The 21,661-nt window shown below is 38.2% G+C and overlaps 1 protein-coding gene across 1 annotated transcript; it reads right to left on the bottom strand.

Annotated features, from left to right (window-relative positions):
• Window position 1: 1 nt before the first annotated feature.
• On the bottom strand, window positions 2-18,766 carry LOC134324170 (MORC family CW-type zinc finger protein 3-like). Its single transcript, XM_063005860.1, has 15 exons — window positions 18,700-18,766; window positions 12,988-13,060; window positions 10,669-10,795; window positions 10,252-10,475; window positions 9,943-10,096; window positions 8,409-8,544; window positions 8,157-8,288; window positions 7,903-8,022; window positions 5,280-5,377; window positions 4,983-5,063; window positions 4,523-4,567; window positions 2,756-2,798; window positions 1,634-2,029; window positions 1,347-1,462; window positions 2-1,216 (listed from the first exon to the last, which is right to left on the bottom strand). Exons 1-15 carry the CDS (start codon window positions 18,736-18,738, stop codon window positions 1,063-1,065), a joined length of 1,938 nt encoding a protein of 645 aa, XP_062861930.1. The 5' UTR covers window positions 18,739-18,766; the 3' UTR covers window positions 2-1,062.
• Window positions 18,767-21,661: the final 2,895 nt, after the last annotated feature.

Below are 21,661 nucleotides of genomic sequence, written 5' to 3'. Positions count from 1 at the left end.
AACCTGAAGCATCAGAGTTTATTTACCATAAAAAACAGACCAGGCCTGTTACAAAAAGCTTTAACTGAAACAAATCCCACACAACAAAACAGCAGAGAATCACATGTGTCTAACCTTGATTGATTCAACATTTCACATAGCAGGTTTTCACACATTAGTTGAACATTTCATTTTCATACAAGTTCCATTCTTCCAGACACATGATCATTTTACCCATGGTCAGTATCTGTATCCTTACTTATGTGTGTACACTATTGCCAAAAATTATTATTCCTTTGTCCAGAATGAGAGAAAACTTTAAAGATGTTGAGCTTAGCATTACTGTAGATCACTATAATAAGATTTAAAAAAGTTTATATATATATATATATATATACGTTTTTATGCACATATATTTGGTTAGGATATATTATGGGTTTGGTTAGGATTAAATTATTATACACTGGGTTTGGTTAGAATTAGAGCACTAAGCATAATTTTATTGGCTAATTTTGTAGTTTTTTAGAGTGGTAGTTTATTGGTTTTGTAATATATTTTAATGATTGTATTATATGGTGTATAATAAGATATTAAACACAACTTAACTGCCCTTTATTACAGATTACATTTTACTTTTAGTAGTGTTTATATCTGGATTAACTATGTTATTTAAATTAATATAGGCCTTGTGATTAAAATAAAAGTGGCTCCCAAAAGGCAGCAACAACCTTAATTTTGGACTGAAGTGGCTTAAGAAAAACAGATGGGAGACAAATTTCTAATGTTTCTCCCCCGTTGCATCCATTTATATTTGTCAGAGCGGAAGCTATCATTTCTAGTAACAGAAATAGCAGATATAGGCCCAACCTTAACTAAATTATTATTACAATAAACACTTTTCAGGGACATGCATGTAATAACATTGGTGGGATTTATACAAGACTGCAGTGGGCACAGGCGTGATGAAACTGGAAAGTTAAAAACTGAAAAATTGTTGCTGATGAATCTTTAAATCTATATATACATTAACCAGCTGAGTAATGAATGTAAATCTGGGGCTCATCTGTACTACCAACATACACTTTATGTAGAGGCGGCCTTTGAGATCTCATCTATAACTCCTCTGAAAATCTCATCAATGTCTTGACAAACATTATTTACTTTCTGATGATTCAGAGGAGGAACAAATTTAGACAGAACCTGCGCCACACGTTGACTAAGTTCATTCAATGTAGTCCTGAAAAAGAATTAAATGATTCTATATTAGCGCATTGTTATCTAAAAACTGACAATGCTAGTAAGGTTTCACTACACAGGCTCCCAAAAATCACTACACAAGATTGTCTTGGTGTTTTCTATTATCTTACTTGTATGCCTGTAAATTGTTGTTCTCTTGTCCTTCATTCAAATTTTCATTTTCGTATAAATCACTCTCCATGCTTTCAGAAGACAACGTGCAGGTATCATCCTCCTGATTGCTCACCTGTGTATAAAGATTACAAATAAATTGTTTGTAGTTTTAGAACATGACATTACTGTGATTATTCAAATTTAGTGTAATAAACCTAACTCTATTTTAATAACTTTTTTTTAAGTTTTAAATGATTGGTATAACTGGCACATGTGACCATAAGACAACACTTCAGTCACTTACCTTTTCTTTTAGTTGTTCTTGCTCATGTTGAAGCTGGTTCATCTCCTCTTCGTCTTGCTGAAACAGCAGTTCTTGGTCTCGGGATTTCTCTGAGCTCACACTGTTATTGTCATCCAACTGCAACCCGGCTTCACAATCATCACTATCAGGGATGTTTCTGGTTTTTGAGGAACAGGCCTCTGATGCTGATGTATCTGCTGTCCTGCTATCAAATCTGGGTTTTTTGGCCTCAGTATTATCTTGGTTTTGAGCTCTCTTATTTCTAGATAGATTAGACAAATGTAATGGTTTAGGGGTTCTTAACATCATGTTACTAGGGGAAAAAAGTGTTTTGTACCTTGCAGGACTCTTGACAGCAGGGCCAGTCTGAAGAATGGAGTCTGATGAAGATGGCTGCTGTTGGTTGAGCAGGAGTATGTAAAAAATGAGAAATTTAAAATCAAGTGTAGAGATAAACGTTTGTGTGTGTGTGTGTGTGTGTGTTCATTCCAAAGCTATAATTATCACTGAAGCATGATGGTTTCTTATTCAGTGCTGTCTGAGGGCCTAAAAGTCAAGGTTTTTAGCCTGGAAGGAGTTTTCTCCAGATTTCCTGAATCTTTTTACAATATCATGTAAAATAGATTGTGAAATATCTAAATTACTTGCAATCTTGTATAAAGAAATGTTGTTTGACTGAACTGGTGAGCTACAACCTATTTTTCCTGCAAAGACTGAGCATTTGGTGTATACTTTTTCTATAGCCAATCATGACACCCCCACTTGTTATTAATTCACCTGCTTATTGTGAAATGTTTCAAGATTGTGTACCTTAAACTTTTCACTCTTATTTTGCTACTTTTATTTTCCCTGTCTATTTTTTGAGTTTGCTGAAGGCATCAGGTTATTGTGACGCAAATTGTATGTATATATTTACACAAATGCACATATTTCTTGACTGCTTTTTTGTGAATTGTCTTACAAATTGACAGTGATGTTTTAGGTGTGTGCAGTGACACTGTAGCATTTCTAAGCAAGTCTTGTTTAATAATTTTGTCCATAATGACATTGGGTCATTTTTTTTAAACAGAAGATAATACAGAAAATGTACTGCTGAGTAAAAAAAAAGAGACATAACATCACCTGCTGTCTTTTTGTCACACCAGACAAATGCTGTCTACTCTCGCTGTTGAGAAACACACACATATACTTACAGTGTATCACAAAAGTGAGTACACCCCTCACATTTCTGCAAATATTTTATTATATCTTTTCATGGGACAACACTATAGAAATAAAACTTGGATATAACTTAGAGTAGTCAGTGTACAGCTTGTATAGCAGTGTAGATTTACTGTCTTCTGAAAATAACTCAACACACAGCCATTAATGTCTAAATGGCTGGCAACATAAGTGAGTACACCCCACAGTGAACATGTCCAAATTGTGCCCAAAGTGTCAATATTTTGTGTGACCACCATTATTATCCAGCACTGCCTTAACCCTCCTGGGCATGGAATTCACCAGAGCTGCACAGGTTGCTACTGGAATCCTCTTCCACTCCTCCATGATGACATCACGGAGCTGGTGGATGTTAGACACCTTGAACTCCTCCACCTTCCACTTGAGGATGCGCCACAGGTGCTCAATTGGGTTTAGTCCATCACCTTTACCTTCAGCTTCCTCAGCAAGGCAGTTGTCATCTTGGAGGTTGTGTTTGGGGTCGTTATCCTGTTGGAAAACTGCCATGAGGCCCAGTTTTCGAAGGGAGGGGATCATGCTCTGTTTCAGAATGTCACAGTACATGTTGGAATTCATGTTTCCCTCAATGAACTGCAGCTCCCCAGTGCCAGCAACACTCATGCAGCCCAAGACCATGATGCTACCACCACCATGCTTGACTGTAGGCAAGATACAGTTGTCTTGGTACTTCTCACCAGGGCGCCGCCACACATGCTGGACACCATCTGAGCCAAACAAGTTTATCTTGGTCTCGTCAGACCACAGGGCATTCCAGTAATCCATGTTCTTGGACTGCTTGTCTTCAGCAAACTGTTTGCGGGCTTTCTTGTGCGTCAGCTTCCTTCTGGGATGACGACCATGCAGACCGAGTTGATGCAGTGTGCGGTGTATGGTCTGAGCACTGACAGGCTGACCTCCCACGTCTTCAACCTCTGCAGCAATGCTGGCAGCACTCGTGTCTATTTTTTAAAGCCAACCTCTGGATATGACGCCGAACACGTGGACTCAACTTCTTTGGTCGACCCTGGCGAAGCCTGTTCCGAGTGGAACCTGTCCTGGAAAACCGCTGTATGACCTTGGCCACCATGCTGTAGCTCAGTTTTAGGGTGTTAGCAATCTTGTTATAGCCCAGGCCATCTTTGTGGAGAGCAACAATTCTATTTCTCACATCCTCAGAGAGTTCTTTGCCATGAGGTGCCATGTTGAATATCCAGTGGCCAGTATGAGAGAATTGTACCCAAAACACCAAATTTAACAGCCCTGCTCCCCATTTACACCTGGGACCTTGACACATGACACCAGGGAGGGACAACGACACATTTGGGCACAATTTGGACATGTTCACTGTGGGGTGTACTCACTTATGTTGCCAACCATTTAGACATTAATGTCTGTGTGTTGAGTTATTTTCAGAAGACAGTAAATCTACACTGCTATACAAGCTGTACACTGACTACTCTGAAGTTATATCCAAGTTTCATGTCTATAGTGTTGTCCCATGAAAAGATATAATGAAATATTTGCAGAAATGTGAGGGGTGTACTCACTTTTGTGATACACTGTATATATACAGTATATATATATATATATATATATATATATATATATATATATATATATATATATAATGGCATATATATATATATATATAATGGCACATTTCTTAACTCTGCTTCTTCAGAATCTTGGGGCTCTTGTTCGGCATCACAACTCCTGTTTACATAAGACATTTATGTAAGCTAGCACACATTTACATTTACATTAACATAACAAATCTATACATACAGTACTGTATAAGTAGTGGCAATATGCAGCAATAGCAGTAGTAATATGTTTAAACTTTTATTGGTACTTACAGTAGTTACTAATAATATTTCAGAAATATTCCAAAAATCTAATGAATTGCAGATTCCTCTAGCCATCTTAACTACTAGCAACTTACCCACTACAAAGACAGTATATTTAAAGTTTTATTTAAAATGTCTTTTTTTTTTTCATAAATACTGTATAAGGTTTTTAATGGTTGCAACATATTACAAAACAAATTGGGGGCTTGTTTACCACTGTGTTACATTGTTACTTTGGTGCTTAAATTACATTTGACCAGCCACTTTTTTTTTGTACTCACACACTATCCTTAACAGCTGAGTTTGTTTGAAGAATCCCACAATACTCTTTAAGCTTAGTGTTTAAAATCTGCATGGTTTTCCTGCACAAATAAAATAACGTTATTACACCATGTACAAATAAACAGAACTGGTATTCTATCACGGTAAAGCTTATTTAGGACTTAAGAAAATTGACTGAAATCATCAAGAAATTACCTAACAAATATAAGGAACAGTTATAGATGACAGTAATGTTGAGTTCCTCTTACATCTGTATTTGTAGCTAAATATTTCTTACAAACTGTGGTTAAACAAACCTGTACTCATCTGTAGGCATAAAGTCCTGCTTGTTGTGGGTTGGAATTAGGTAGTTACACTCTATTATCCCAATAACACCCACTCCTGTGCTTTCTGCCTGTTTACAGAACACAAAACAATATTAACATGTGATAGTGCATACAGAATGGAAGGTTTATTTAATCTCATCTACATTACCACATAAAAATTTAACTAATATAATTAAATGCTTCTTTATATATATATATATATACAGTGTATCACAAAAGTGAGTACACCCCTCACATTTCTGCAAATATTTCATTATATCTTTTCATGGGACAACACTATAGACATGAAACTTGGATATAACTTAGAGTAGTCAGTGTACAACTTGTATAGCTTGTATAGCAGTGTAGATTTACTGTCTTCTGAAAATAACTCAACACACAGCCATTAATGTCTAAATAGCTGGCAACATAAGTGAGTACACCCCACAGTGAACATGTCCAAATTGTGCCCAAATGTGTCGTTGTCCCTCCCTGGTGTCATGTGTCAAGGTCCCAGGTGTAAATGGGGAGCAGGGCTGTTAAATTTGGTGTTTTGGGTACAATTCTCTCATACTGGCCACTGGATATTCAACATGGCACCTCATGGCAAAGAACTCTCTGAGGATGTGAGAAATAGAATTGTTGCTCTCCACAAAGATGGCCTGGGCTATTAAAGATTGCTAACACCCTGAAACTGAGCTACAGCATGGTGGCCAAGGTCATACAGCGGTTTTCCAGGACAGGTTCCACTCGGAACAGGCTTCGCCAGGGTCGACCAAAGAAGTTGAGTCCACGTGTTCGGCGTCATATCCAGAGGTTGGCTTTAAAAAATAGACACATGAGTGCTGCCAGCATTGCTGCAGAGGTTGAAGACGTGGGAGGTCAGCCTGTCAGTGCTCAGACCATACGCCGCACACTGCATCAACTCGGTCTGCATGGTCGTCATCCCAGAAGGAAGCTGACGCACAAGAAAGCCAGCAAACAGTTTGCTGAAAACAAGCAGTCCAAGAACATGGATTACTGGAATGCCCTGTGGTCTGACGAGACCAAGATAAACTTGTTTGGCTCAGATGGTGTCCAGCATGTGTGGCGGCGCCCTGGTGAGAAGTACCAAGACAACTGTATCTTGCCTACAGTCAAGCATGGTGGTGGTAGCATCATGGTCTTGGGCTGCATGAGTGTTGCCGGCACTGGGGTTCATTGAGGGAAACATGAATTCCAACATGTACTGTGACATTCTGAAACAGAGCATGATCCCCTCCCTTCGAAAACTGGCAGTTTTCCAACAGGATAACGACCCCAGACACAACCTCCAAGATGACAACTGCCTTGCTGAGGAAGCTGAAGGTAAAGGTGATGGACTAAACCCAATTGAGCACCTGTGGCGCATCCTCAAGTGGAAGGTGGAGGAGTTCAAGGTGTCTAACATCCACCAGCTCCGTGATGTCATCATGGAGGAGTGGAAGAGGATTCCAGTAGCAACCTGTGCAGCTCTGGTGAATTCCATGCCCAGGAGGGTTAAGGCAGTGCTGGATAATAATGGTGGTCACACAAAATATTGACACTTTGGGCACAATTTGGACATGTTCACTGTGGGGTGTACTCACTTATGTTGCCAGCCATTTAGACATTAATGGCTGTGTGTTGAGTTATTTTCAGAAGACAGTAAATCTACACTGCTATACAAGTTGTACACTGACTACTCTAAGTTATATCCAAGTTTTATTTCTATAGTGTTGTCCCATGAAAAGATATAATAAAATATTTGCAGAATTGTGAGGGGTGTACTCACTTTTGTGATACACTGTATATATATATATATATATATATATATATATATATTGACTGCAGTTAAATCATTTTAAAGTGTTTATTTACAACAAAGAAGGTTATTTATAAAACCAAGCAAAAAGAGTATCACCAGGCAAAAAATACAACAAAAACCCTCCAGGTTTATTGCGGTTGATCTGGCTTCCCTGAAATCACTTGGTGCAATGCAGTAACACACCCCAGACTGGACGGCAATCCATCACAGGGCATCATTAATTACCTAACGCTTTTTAGGTAAGCTTTGCAATTTAATGTGATTATTTAGAGATAAGTTTGTATTTGTTGTAACTTAGATTATCCTAATGTATAGTATTTCTGTTATAGACACCTATAAACTGAAAAATATGACACTTAACCTCTTTTCTGGTTTATATTATGCACAGTCCAGAGATGAAAAGCCATTAAGGCCACACAATAGTATATAATGTCACAGAAATCAATAAAATAATGTTTTTTGTTTTACATTTTTTGAGGGGCTTTGTAGTTTCTATTTCCTAATGGAAAATGTTTGACGAGCTAAAAAAGTGGGGATATTCTGAGGATTTAATTCAGCAGTTAAATTGCACTAGCCCACTTTTACTGTATTATGCCTAGTGATTCTAGGAAAACGGACCCCCTTTGACCCCAACCAGTATAACGCAGCAGTAAAAAAGCTGGGAGATAGGTGTAACCTTTAAAACAACACACTGCACATTTATACAACAAAAGGCACACTACTGTGCATCTGATAATCTGATTCCATTGAAAGAACCTTGTAAAAGTAAATAACCTGCAAGATCCTGACCTTGCGTTGACAGGCAACGGGTTCGTAGGCTTTGATAAGGCGATTGTTGTGGTACATCATGATGCCATAGTGATCTTTGCTCTTTGTGTTGTACCCAAAGGTGATTTCAATGCTATGATTCTGAGACAAACACTTAAAGATCATGACATTTAAAATAATGTTTGATAATTAGATTGACATATTCATCACCATTTATTTGTTGGTTATTGTTTGAAACCTTTCATAACACTAATAATTCGCTAATAAAAGGATACAAGAAATTTGGGTTTGTATCTGTCCTTAGAAATGTGTGCTAGACCTTTGGAAACACGCTCCAAAGTTTTCACTTTCTCCCCTCGAATAATAATCTGCATTTTTGGGATCAGGTACAGGATACTGCAGTATGCCTAAAACAAGAAAAATAAACACAAACACATGATCATGCAGAACTAATAGTTGTTATCACAGTAAGTTAAGGTGGTAAATTGTGAACAGATTTATTCAGCTTTCTTCATTTAAACTCTTACCCGCAGTGAATATTCACTTTCAGGCACTGATGAGCCTTGCCATCTCATTTGCTCTATGGTGCTCTCATACGCGTTATCCGGAATCCGGATGTCCAAGTCTTGAGAGAAGTCAAGTTCTAATACTGAGTTAGTTCTGCTAGCGAAATAAAAATTTATTATAAAAAAAGCCAGTGCCAACAAGTTCCAACAGTAGTTTTAAACTTTTAATTGTTCTCTTCTAAAATGAAGTTGAGTGGTATGAAATATCCAACCCATAACATGGCAACAGTGATGTCGTTCTGTAGTTTATTTACTAAACATAAAATTACAAAGGTATTTTTAATTTTTATTTTCATGTGGATGTTATGTAGGTAGGTTGTACTCAACCTGTAAATGCTTTTAGGAAACACTGGACAACAATGTTTTGCAAAAGTTTTGCTTACTTGAACATTGTTGGTGATTGTGAGTTTTAGTGACTCATTCAAGCTTAACACAAATATAGTTTCTGATTGTCTGTATCACGTAGCTATTTTGAGGAACATGAAATTAAGTTTTACTGATTATAATGGATTTAGGCCATACACGTGTCATTAGTTTAACCAAGTTAAAAGTGTATTGCTGCTGATTCTGTGCTCAGCGTACAGTGCATCTTCTATAAGTGTCAAGCAATAGTCAGCCAGCATTGACGAATTCCAGTTGCTTTCTTAACGTTATTCCATCATGTGTGCTTGCCATGTTCATCACGTACTGCACCAAGATTAGCAGGAAAGAAATCCAAGTGTGAATGCAGGAAATGGATCTTCAATGACATGTTTCACTTTATCACTTTGTAAGCTAGAAGAAAGTTGTCATCCAGTTTAATGTAGTTTGGCACTCAATAGTTGCAAAGGAAATTTTCAGCAGCAATCCTTGAATGATTTCCAAGCGATTTACTCAGCCAGCGGCCCTTTAAACTGAGTGTATTTAATGATGTGTCAGATTTGTGAACCAACAAAAATGCCCTCCATAATCTTGGCATTAGTTATTTGTGGGAACATTTGTCTCGAATAACAAAAACCTTTTCCCTCCTTGTTCACTGCTTTTACTAATTTTTTCATTAGCCCATGTTTATGTGAAGTGGATACAAAAGTATATTTGTTGGTTCTACAAGTGATTTATGTGCCACATCTTTATCATGGTTGTCCCATTCGCAAATAAAGCAGCAGTATATCTGAGCTGCAATCCAAGCAGCAGTGCACAGTCTCCACAGGTGTTACAGTTGTAGTTGCTGTACTGAATCAAAACACCGGTATGTGAAAGGAAACTTTTGAGAAGATTTTCGTTATCAGCAGCTCAAAATACTTAAGACACACCCAAAAGTGTTCAAGAAGCAAAATCTCTGTTGACCAGTGAGATTATCACCTGTACTGCTTTATTGTTAATAGTATTATCACATCAGACATCAGACATGTCCTTAATGGTAAAATGTTATACCAGTACATCATCACATTTTGTTATACTTATTAAATCACTCAGATACTCATTCCTATATTTTACTTCATGCCAGCATACTTACTAGCGCAGGTTCCAGATGATTATACGTGTTCCTGTTGATTGAGGACTCTTTTCATCAATGAGCCTAAGTTCAGTCAGCAGTTCCTCCTTGGTATTAAACAGAGAGTATTTCAGGATAGCCTGAAGACTTGCCTCATGCTCCGGTTCAACATCAAGTGAATAATGAGGGTTAAGGACAAAATTTCATTGTGGAACTATTAAAACTCCAATGAGAACCTGAATTATTTATGTCTCATAAGAAATTCTGTAACTTCTATAAATATTGTGTTGTTTGCAACCTCTAAAACCTTGCTCTTAAAATAAAGGATATAAGTTTGTCCAGTAGGTGTGAATGAGATGATTGGCACTATGACATTCTCAGCTGTTATTTCCTCAAGGTAGGTCTGTGACAGAAGCCCCACACACATGGTATCTGCTCTCCTGGAGAACACAATAGCATCCCTTCCCAAGCGCATAGAACTTGACTTGAATCCATTACCATACCGGCCCACTGGAACATGGTTCCTAAATCTCTGTTTATCATTGAAGCCAAAACTAACATAGAGAAAATTTAAAGTCTGGTGTTAAGATGTGCATATATATATATATATATATATATATATATATATATATATAAATGGTTAAGATAATAAATATAATAAATAAAATGTCAGTTTCTATCTTAAATAAGTCTTATTTTCAATAATTTTGCTTATTACTATTGTAGTTTTAAAGGACACACTAATACCTGAGCATTTTGTGCATCTCATTAAAGTCCATGCCTGCACCATTATCCATGAAGACAAGGCGGATTTGTCCTTTGACAATTTGTTTGTCAATCCAGAACTGCTTGGCTTTTACATCAAAACCATTGTCTATGAACAGAAACAACAAATGCAGTGTAAATTACAAAACCAAACACAAAAATTAAATACAATATAAAAGACAATATTTCTAATTCAAATAATAAACAGAAAGCAGGGGTTTAACTGAAAGAAGCATAGAATACATTTAATATTGAACTGTATTATATTGTTTTGAGTAAATATATTTCAGGTAAATTATTTTCTTTATTTAACATATTCCAAAAATATTGGGACATATGCAAAATAAGACTGGAAATGCTGTAAAATGTGAAAAAATCTGAAACCGGTAATGGCACATCTAAGTATAAGAGAAACATCATCAAAAGACTTTTTAGTTTATAAAAAAGAATGGGTCAAAGCTATTAAAAAGATGTGTAATGTTATGGAGGCTAATATAGATAAACATAGACCAGGCATGTCCAAAGTCCGTCCCGTCTGATTTTTTTTTGTGGGTATAAATCTCTGTCTGTCCATAGCAGCGAATATCAAAATGGCCTGTCCATCAAAACTGCATATCTTCTCCTTCTTCCCCTCTGGTACTGTTTAAGAAGCGAAACTTGTTTGCTGTGTGATGTTTCATCTGTACAGTTTATTCAGGTTATTCAATTGCATTAATGTAAACATGATTTACATTTGTGATGTTTGTAGTTATTTACATTTGTATCTGATATTTATAAGGACTTTTACATGGACTGTATTAATGAACACAGTTGAAGGTTTTTATAGCTACAGTCAATAACTTAGTAAAGATAAACAATAACTTAGTAAATAACAATAACAAAGTAAAGATATTGTCTGGAACCTTGACTGTTTCACGTATTTACATGTTTTTAAATGGTAATTTAGAACAGTATTTCCCAGTCATGTTTCTTCACAACACAGTATTAAAATGTTTTTTTTAATAGATCTATGAAATAATCATATCTGTGTTTTGATGCTTTATTGATGCATAATATTAGATCAAAATATTTTGAAAAGCATGATTTCTGAGTTAGCCAGATAACACAGTGTCAAGGATTGTTCAGTATGAACCTCTTTTTTTCTCTTTTGTCTTATGGTTATGAAATACTCCAAAGGTAGCCATGCATTGTTATAGTTTAAACCCAAACCATGTGTGACACCTGAATGCTTAAATTTGGTTGTTGTTTGCTGTGTGAAAATAAAATTATGAAATAACAGTGTATTATGTGCATATTTTATTGTTTAAAATAATGTCATCAGGGACTGTTGGCCCTCGGGCACTTTCACATTATCAAATCTGGCCCTCCTAGAAAAAAAATTGGACACCACTGGCATAGACCCTGGACTGCTGAGCAGAAGAAATGTTTCTCCAAGCAAGAATGGGTAAAAAAAAAAAAATCACAGCTATACAGATTGGTCCTTGTTGAAAGGAAATATGATGTTGAACATAAACATGCCCCTGTCCCAACTTTTGTTGCAGCCAATCAAATTTATATTAATAAGTAAATACAAACAGTAAAGGTGATTAGATGAAACATCAACTATCTTGTCTTTGTACTGTTTTAAATTAGAAATTGGTTAAAATCATTTGCAAATCAATGTTGTCTGCATTTTTTTAAATTTTTTGCAACGTTTTGCAATTGGGGTTGTAGAAATAATTTATTATTGTACTTATGTAAGTTTCAAGTCTTGTAGCAACCTCTGGGCCATTTCTATGGCAACACTCAACATCTGGTTTGTTTTGGTTTTATGTGTTTCCACGCCCTGTCATTGCTTGTTTTGTCTTGTTTTTAATTCTGCTGTTCATGGTTATTACCTGCTCCCCATCATCTAAGCTTTATATTTAGTGTTTATATAAAGTGCCCAGGTGCTCAGGTGTCACAGAAGTATTTACTTCAAATTTAAAAGTTTGTAACATCTTCCCAGATCAGTGTTACTGTCACCATGGCAACACCGCATATGTTATTCCAATGTGTTTTTACCTCTACTTTTTACATAGCTGCTTATCGAATTTTCCACAAATTAGATCAGTGTATTCATATAAAAACAAACAGCAGTAATATGCAAATCCTTTTGATATCAAGTGCCATTGGTAGTTTTGCTATTTGGTCAACTTTGCCAAAAGACAGTCCTGTAATGAACTATTAATACCCCAAAACACTTCACTGAATTGTTTCTACCAACTTGCTAGCCAAACCTACACCAAAGTGTATAATCAAGTGGAACAAGTTGTGACTCACCAATCAGTTCTGCTATCGCACTGAAAGGCCATTTGTGACTGGTGGAGTTTGTGTGGAGGTATTGTGGATTAACCTTTAGAAGAAAAACAAGATGTTTAAGTCACTAAAAAATAATAAAAATTAATAACTTTTGAAGTGTCAGATTATACTTCTTTTGACAAATGCATTTTTTATTTATTTCTTTTCTTTCTTTTTAAGGTTAACTGTATATTTACACAATATTCAACCAAAATTCTTTTCTTCGCCCTAATTTGCATAAGGGTTAGAACATGTCGATAGGTCTATATATTATTATACACTGTAGGTAGCACATCTCGATAGATCCATTGATCTGTATCTCAGACATACAGTGTATCACAAAAGTGAGTACACCCCTCACATTTCTGCAGATATTTAAGTATATCTTTTCATGGGACAACACTGACAAAATGACACTTTGACACAATGAAAAGTAGTCTGTGTGCAGCTTATATAACAGTGTAAATTTATTCTTCCCTCAAAATAACTCAATATACAGCCATTAATGTCTAAACCACCGGCAACAAAAGTGAGTACACCCCTTAGTGAAAGTTCCTGAAGTGTCAATATTTTGTGTGGCCACCATTATTTTCCAGAACTGCCTTAACTCTCCTGGGCATGGAGTTTACCAGAGCTTCACAGGTTGCCACTGGAATGCTTTTCCACTCCTCCATGACGACATCACGGAGCTGGCGGATATTCGAGACTTTGCGCTCCTCCACCTTCCGCTTGAGGATGCCCCAAAGATGTTCTATTGGGTTTAGGTCTGGAGACATGCTTGGCCAGTCCATCACCTTTACCCTCAGCCTCTTCAATAAAGCAGTGGTCGTCTGTTTGGGTTCATTTTCATGCTGGAACACTGCCCTGCGACCCAGTTTCCGGAGGGAGGGGATCATGCTCTGCTTCAGTATTTCACAGTACATATTGGAGTTCATGTGTCCCTCAATGAAATGTAACTCCCCAACACCTGCTGCACTCATGCAGCCCCAGACCATGGCATTCCCACCACCATGCTTGACTGTAGGCATGACACACTTATCTTTGTACTCCTCACCTGATTGCCGCCACACATGCTTGAGACCATCTGAACCAAACAAATTAATCTTGGTCTCATCAGACCATAGGACATGGTTCCAGTAATCCATGTCCTTTGTTGACATGTCTTCAGCAAACTGTTTGCGGACTTTCTTGTGTAGAGACTTCAGAAGAGGCTTCCTTCTGGGGTGACAGCCATGCAGACCAATTTGATGTAGTGTGCGGCATATGGTCTGAGCACTGACTGGCTGACCCCCCACCTGACAGCACTCCTGCGCCTATCTTTCAAAGACAGCAGTTGGATGTGACGCTGAGCACGTGCACTCAGCTTCTTTGGACGACCAACACGAGGTCTGTTCTGAGTGGACCCTGCTCTTTTAAAACGCTGGATGATCTTGGCCACTGTGCTGCAGCTCAGTTTCAGGGTGTTGGCAATCTTCTGTAGCCTTGTCCATCTTCATGTAGCGCAACAATTTGTCTTTTAAGATCCTCATAGAGTTCTTTGCCATGAGGTGCCATGTTGGAACTTTCAGTGACCAGTATGAGAGAGTGTGAGAGCTGTACTACTAAATTGAACACGCCTGCTCCCTATGCACACCTGAGACCTAGTAACACTAACAAATCACATGACATTTTGGAGGGAAAATGACAAGCAGTGCTCAATTTGTACATTTAGGGGTGTAGTCTCTTAGGGGTGTACTCACTTTTGTTGCCGGTGGTTTAGACATTAATGGCTGTATATTGAGTTATTTTGAGGGAAGAATATATTTACACTGTTATATAAGCTGCACACAGACTACTTTTCATTGTGTCAAAGTGTCATTTTGTCAGTGTTGTCCCATGAAAAGATATACTTAAATATCTGCAGAAATGTGAGGGATGTACTCACTTTTGTGATACACTGTATATCTCAAATTTATTTATTTATTAGGATTTAAATTAAATTAAAATTAGCCAGTATAACATTTTGTAGTAAATAATATGCTAACCCTTACTGAGAAATATCTTCTGAGGTTTTACCTCTGTGATTTACCCTGTTGGATAAAATCCCAGTTAGAAAACTATATATCACACAGAACAGAACTGACAAGGAAAAAGCAACAAAAATTGTTTTACGTATACATTCAGCTAAGTACAAGATAACGTAATAAATGCTCGACATATTCACTCAGTAATGAACTGTATTAGACACAACCTTTACTGTACCAGCTGAACTGCTAAGAAAGCACAAAACTGAAAAATAACCAAATACATTGTGTTGTCGTAATGTTAAGGTCACAGATGGTTATTTAAGCAACAGAACACGAGAGGGAGTGTGTTATCGCGATTAACATAACGGCTGTGATTTGGTAGATCATTACAGCCGTGATGTTATTCACGATAACACACGACCTCAAGTGTTCTATTGCTTTTATACAACAATTTTTACAAAATAAAGAAAGAAAATAAATCAAAGAAGCCCTGAATTTCTTACTAAATATGCTTTAATATTGACAATACCTTCTGCCAAAAAGTAGTTCCACAACGAATGAGTTGCTGCTATGCAACGGTAAAAATTCCTACCCTGCCTTAACACAGCAGGCTAAAAAAGGCATATAGTTTAACACTACAAAGTAACACTAGTTTGGAATAAAAATAATAAGCGAATATGAATAAGTGAAGATGAAAGGAAAAGGAGAAAAGGCTAAAAATAAAATTAATTAAGAAGTAAAAGATAGAATTTAGGTCGAATGTCATCTGAAAGTGATCAATTTTATCAATTTCTGTGTATGAGCACAAATAGGCCTACAAAACAACCGGCGGCTTGTGTGCATGAAGCTTGTCGTTACTCGCAACGCGTCAGTGGAGTAATACAGTTGTGGTGTGAAAAGGCCGTGCTGTTATCACAAATATCAGCATGGTTAGAACGCTAGATTGTAAGGTTGGAACTAACTGTTGTATAATTAAAAATGAAAGCATGTATAAACGTGGTTAAATTAAACGTTAACAAATAGCATTAGATAAACAACTGTTATTCAACTGTTTGCAATTAAGTATTGCCAATTTGCCAGAATTATAGGCGTTCCTCATAACGAGTCAAAAACCGATGTGCGCATGCTCGGTAGGACAAATTAACAGAACGACAACATCTGCTGCTCGTTGAGGACAGTAACTGTAGAACGATATGTGCTTTTACGTCCAAGTCTCCAATAACACCAGAAAAAGTTGCTAGATTTAGTCGCTAGAGGGGTCTGAAAACTCGCTAAATATAGCGACAAAGTCGCTAAGTTTGCAACACTGGCAGGAGGCTAGCATTAACATAATCCGCCTGACGGCACTCTTAGGGCATTAGGACACTTGGGTTCGTACACACCGGAATAGACTAGCGGGTTAAGCGCTTGCCTCTGCAAACTGACTAACGCGACTCAAACTCAAAAGAAGCTTTATTGGCATGACAAATAAGGACATTCATATTGCCAAAGCTCAGTTACAGAGAAATAATAAAAATAACAATAAGAAAGAACAAATATATACAAAACAGTTACATGTGCAAAAATATAAAATATAATAATATAATAATAAAAACTGTGCAAAATAATAACAATAAAAATTATAATATTTACAGTAATGAGGTAGAAATAACGATCAGTTTGTGTGCGTGTGTGTGAGACATGGTCACCCACTGTCCCTCACCTGGTGGCAGGTGTGTGTATAGAGTGCTGCTAGTGTGCAGCTCTCTCTGTGCTCCCCCAGTAGGTGGGGCAGTTTGTCGGGGGTCTGAGAAGGAGGTAAAGTTGGGGATGACAGTGTTAAATCTGGGGAAGAATTGGGACCGGATGTGGTGGTACTTGGTACACTGGTACCCCCTTTCCACCAAAAACACCATGGTTCTTGAACCGGTTCTGTTCAGGTTTCTCTGAAACTGTTTTGTAGAGAACCGAATCGCGTTTCCACCAGTTTTTGAGAACCAAGCAGCGTCATCATCGGTGGGCGTTACATACTAAGAGTTAAGAGAAGTAATATCATGGCAGAGTGTGTATATTATGTGCGAGCATTTGTGCTGCTGTTACAGATGTTTGTTTTTATGTAAAAAGCATCGATCTAACAATCGGTGATAAGAAGATGTGACGTGTTTGTCTCAGTTGTTTTCAATAGTTCATTAACATGAGAAGCGTTTTGTGCTTCGCTTTCACCGTGACCCTCAGCACAAATAGCCGATTTGCTCAGCGCTCAGCTTGAGCGGTGAAAGATCACTTAAGTTCCACAACACGAACATCCATCTGTGTGAAATAACCATCAAATCTACTCTAAAATACAACATGTATCTGTGTTTAGCTGGATTTACACGTGTGGTGTTTATGCAGCTCGGGGAGTTGAAAAAGCTTCGCGCTTTATTTTTCACGTTAAGAATTTTCCGTTCTGTCCGGGTCACTTTTACGACGTCATCACACAGTTCACCTTTTTAAAGGCGCTTTGAAATTATCAGCGGCAAACTGGCTCAAAATGTAATCAGGTGAACTTTAAAAGATAAAAATGCAGCATTAGGCTCCATACGAGACCCCAGCTGACGCCAGGGTACGTCACGGTTCGGGCTGAAAAACCAAGTATTCTGTGGTGCCAGATTGGCCCGCTAGTTCGCTGTCTGGAACCTCTTTTTTCCGGTGGAAACACGCGGAACCGGTTCAAAGTCAAGTTCGGGAACCGGAACGGGCTCCGTGCCGTGTCGGTGGAAAATGGGTATGGGTGAGGAAATGCAGCTCTGTCTCTACTGTACTGAGAGTGCAGTGCTGACACAACCTCTCCTCCCGGGGTAGCCAGGACCGGGTGTGTCACCCCGTCTCCATGGCCAGGTCGTGTGACTCTCTTTTTCTGTTTTCTACGGATCGGCTCCATCCCAGCGACAGCGAAATCCCGCTTGGTGACCAAGGCTGTATCGCGAGTTATTTATCTCGCCAATAGTGCGGTATTGCTTCTTATGACTTAGTAGGGACAGCTGTGGCCTAGTGGTTAAGGTAGCGGACTAGTTATCCAAAAGTTGCTGGTTCAAGCCCCAACAGGTTGCCACTGTTGGGCCCCTGAGCAAGGCCCTTAACCCTGAATTGCTTAGACAATATACTGTCACAGTACTGTAAGTCGCTTTGGATAAAAGCGTCTGCTAAATGCTGAAAATGTAAATGTTATGACTTTTGTATTTTTGCTTTGTTTTCAGATCGGCCACTTCCAGCGCGGAGGTGACACAGCCGAGCCCGTTTCCCAAACTGCGCTTTTGCGAGTCTTGGTTTTTGTTTTTCTGGACTCTAAAGTCCAGTATGTTTTGATTTCGGCGCTTCATCAGCGCGGGGTTCTCAGTTCACTTTCGGATTCGGTTAGCGCAGCGGAGAGCGCGACCAGCAAACCAGCGATCGGGGTTCGAGGCTCCGCGTCCTTGTTTTCCTTTTTGCGCTCCAGTAGCCTCGGCATCGATCTGGGTTCGCCCGATTTGTTTTCAGTTTCTAGTTGATAATATCATTTATTTAATAAAAAAGTTTTGTTTGACCTCTATATTTTGGGTCCTGGTCCTTTCCACATAACAGAATATAACAAAGATAACCATTTAAAATAACATTCTACTTATAGTACATTATATAGTCTACAATTAGAGCTATTGATTTATTACATTTTAGTCTCTTATTTACTTACCGTGCTTATAGGTATTCCATTAGTTCTAGGTGCTGCCATTTTTTTTATTATACAGTATATGAAATATGAAAAGGTTGTCCAGTTTAAAATTGTTTTTTCAGGAAGAAACAGTACACTCTTCTGAAGTTAATCAAATATGTTGTGATGACTAGAACAATGACATCCGTTTATACTGGCTGTGTTTTTGCATGTAGCTTGGGAGTGGTTTGGCAAAGATGAGATAAACCTGCGCAGGTAAACTACACCCAGGAAATGAAACTAAAGAACCTCCCTTACTTTGTGTCAATCAATTTTCTAGCCAAATCCAGAGCCGTATAGAAAAAGAGTTGCGACACTCCTTGATCTCGTCGCCACGCTGTCACGTGGTTCATGTGACCCTTTATGTAACCCTCCATAACCCTTCATGTTCTCATATGGGACAGGCAGCAGTGAATGAAATATTAAACGGTAAATAATAATTTGTACAATTTCTGGGTATTTTCAACTGCCTTTACATTTACTGCATCTGCTTTAATGTCAATCTGATATATAAAGTGGAAGATTGATGTTTATAATGACTTGTTAATAGGTCGTTCTTGTTAGTTTGTAACAGTGATGGAATCATTATTGGTTATAAAAGAATGATCCACCAAAGGTTTAGTGTTTGCAAGAAATAATGGGTTGTGGATCACCATTGTGTACCAAACCTAATAAAAGATTTGTCAATCTGTTAAAAAAATAGAAAACAGCAAACATATCTTCGGAGGTTTCTTTTAATTATTCATATTTCTGTTTTGCTGTTCGGTACAACTCCAGACTGGACCTGGTCAATCATGCTGAAGAACAGACAGTCCAATTCTAAACTATCTACATCCTAACACATTCTACCTTATCCACTTGTCACTACCCTTACCTATGAATCTGTGACTCACTAATTAATTCTGCTATAGCAGTAAAAGGCCATTTGTGGTTGGTGAAGTTAGGAGGTATCATGGATGAACCTGTAAAAGGTCAAGAGGGACACAAGATATCTGAATAAAATATAATTAATTAAGCACTACGCAATATATAATGCTGGTATTGAAATAAATTGTTTAAATCTTTCAGACCCACAATAAATTTCTTACAAACCCCACTGCAAGATAAAAGTAAAGAAAATAAAATTAAAAGCTAGTAAGATAATATCAAAAATTTGTGAGCTGGGCCAAGAATATGGTAGTAGAGAAAATTACAAAGTGTGTATACACAGACTAGTCATAACATTATGACCACTGACAGATAAAGCAAATAACACTGATTATCTCTTCATCACGGCACCTGTTAGTGGGTGGGAACATTTTATTCTCAAAGTTGATGTGTTAGAAGCAGGACCAATGGGCAAGCATAAGACAAGGGCCAGATTGTGATTGCTAGACGACTGGGTCAGAGCATCTCCAAGACTGCAGCTCTTGTGGGGTGTTCCCAGTCTGCAGTGGTCAGTATCTATCAAAAGTGATCCAAGGAAGGAACAGTGGTAAACTGGCAGCCAAGGCTCACTGATGCACGTGGGATGCGAAGGCTGGCCCGCGTGGTCCGATCCAACGGACGAGCTACTGTTGCTTAAACTGCTGAAGAAGTTAATGCTGGTTCTGTTAGAAAGGTGTCCATCACCAAACGCATCCAATTTCTACCCGTCAATCATCCTCTCACTAATGCTGGTCCCTGCTCCTGATTGGGGAGGACGAGGCTGCTCCATGCCCCCTCCGACACGTGCCCAGCAATTGAACATCTTATCACCTACACTTGACAAGTGCAGTGTGGTACAGCACTGTGCACGGAGGGCCACACCCTCTACCGCACTCCTGGATCATGGACATGATTGGCTATGTCAGATAGGAGTGGCCAAACAGCCTAGCCATTGAGAGGTGCACTTGTCAGTGTGCTGTTAGTGCCGGTCACAAGCCTGAATAAAATAAGGACGGTTTGGTCAGGAAGGACATCCAGCATAAAACTGTTCCAAATTAGGTACTCAGGCCAAAATGATCTGCTGTGGTGACTCCTAAATATTGGAGCAGTGCAAAGTAATGATTTATATACGTATAATCTGTTGCTTAAAATTGAAAACAAGTATTGTTGATTAAAAACAAATATAACATGGGCATGTAAGCCTCTGTTTTAAAAACAACCCACAAGCTGGCAACTTGGTAACAAAAAGGGAAAAAAACAATAAAGTTTGAACATTTTTATAAAATATTTTTTTATTTAAAAATGTCTGTGTTAAACATCCCTTAGTCAGAAGTCCCAAAGTAGCACCAGCTACCCAAACTGTAGCCTGATTTTTTAAAGATCCATTTCAATCAATAAAGCTTCATTAAAATGTACATTCTGGCATATTAAGAATTTGTTCTTGTAGTTGAACCTCAGTGATTAACAAAGTGATTTATTTCCTGCTGTAGAAGTTCAGCTCTGCTGGTAACCACTAATACTATGTAGATGCTGCTTCTGAAGGGGAGATCTCATCTATAACCTGACTGACAATCTCATCGATGACGTCACAATCGTAGTTCACCTGCTGAAGGTCCAGAGCAGGGACGAAGGTTACCAGGAGACGCGCCACCCTTTGTCCGAGATCCCTCAATTTAAGCCTGAAAGGAATAAAAAAAGAGTCACTCAAACAGCCTTTGCTTTACAATATAGGTAAGAGCTAACTATGACTTGTGTCTGACTTGCATCATAAGATCCACACATCATAAGATCCACACATCATAAGAACAGGTGATTAATTTCATGACAAAATTACAGAATCTTTTAGGAAATCTTACATGCATGTCTGTGTGTTATTGTCTCCCTGTTGTCTTTCACTTGCTGCTTGTTTCTGTGTATCATCCTGCTGTAAGTCTCTTCCGCTTCCTGGGTTTGATGATCCTGCTGAAGCTGCTTCTTTGAAATCTTTCTGCAGGCTCTCACAGCAGGTCAACAAGTTACGCTTCTCATCCTCTAGACC

The sequence above is a fragment of the Trichomycterus rosablanca genome, chromosome 12 (genome assembly GCF_030014385.1).
Source record: "Trichomycterus rosablanca isolate fTriRos1 chromosome 12, fTriRos1.hap1, whole genome shotgun sequence".
Classification (NCBI taxonomy): Eukaryota; Metazoa; Chordata; class Actinopteri; order Siluriformes; family Trichomycteridae; genus Trichomycterus; species Trichomycterus rosablanca.
Note: the sequence above shows the minus strand (reverse complement) of the source record. Positions and strands in the feature narration are given on the sequence as shown.

Coding starts and splice junctions, on each gene's coding strand:
- LOC134324170 (XM_063005860.1), bottom strand. CDS start 18,738: ATGGCAGCACCTAGAACTAATGGAATACCTATAAGCACG. Junction 5,064..5,279: donor ATGCCTACAGATGAGTACAG/GTTTGTTTAACC, acceptor TTATTTGTGCAG/GAAAACCATGCAGATTTTAA. Junction 2,799..4,522: donor CAAGATTCTGAAGAAGCAGA/GTTAAGAAATGT, acceptor GTTTCTCAACAG/CGAGAGTAGACAGCATTTGT.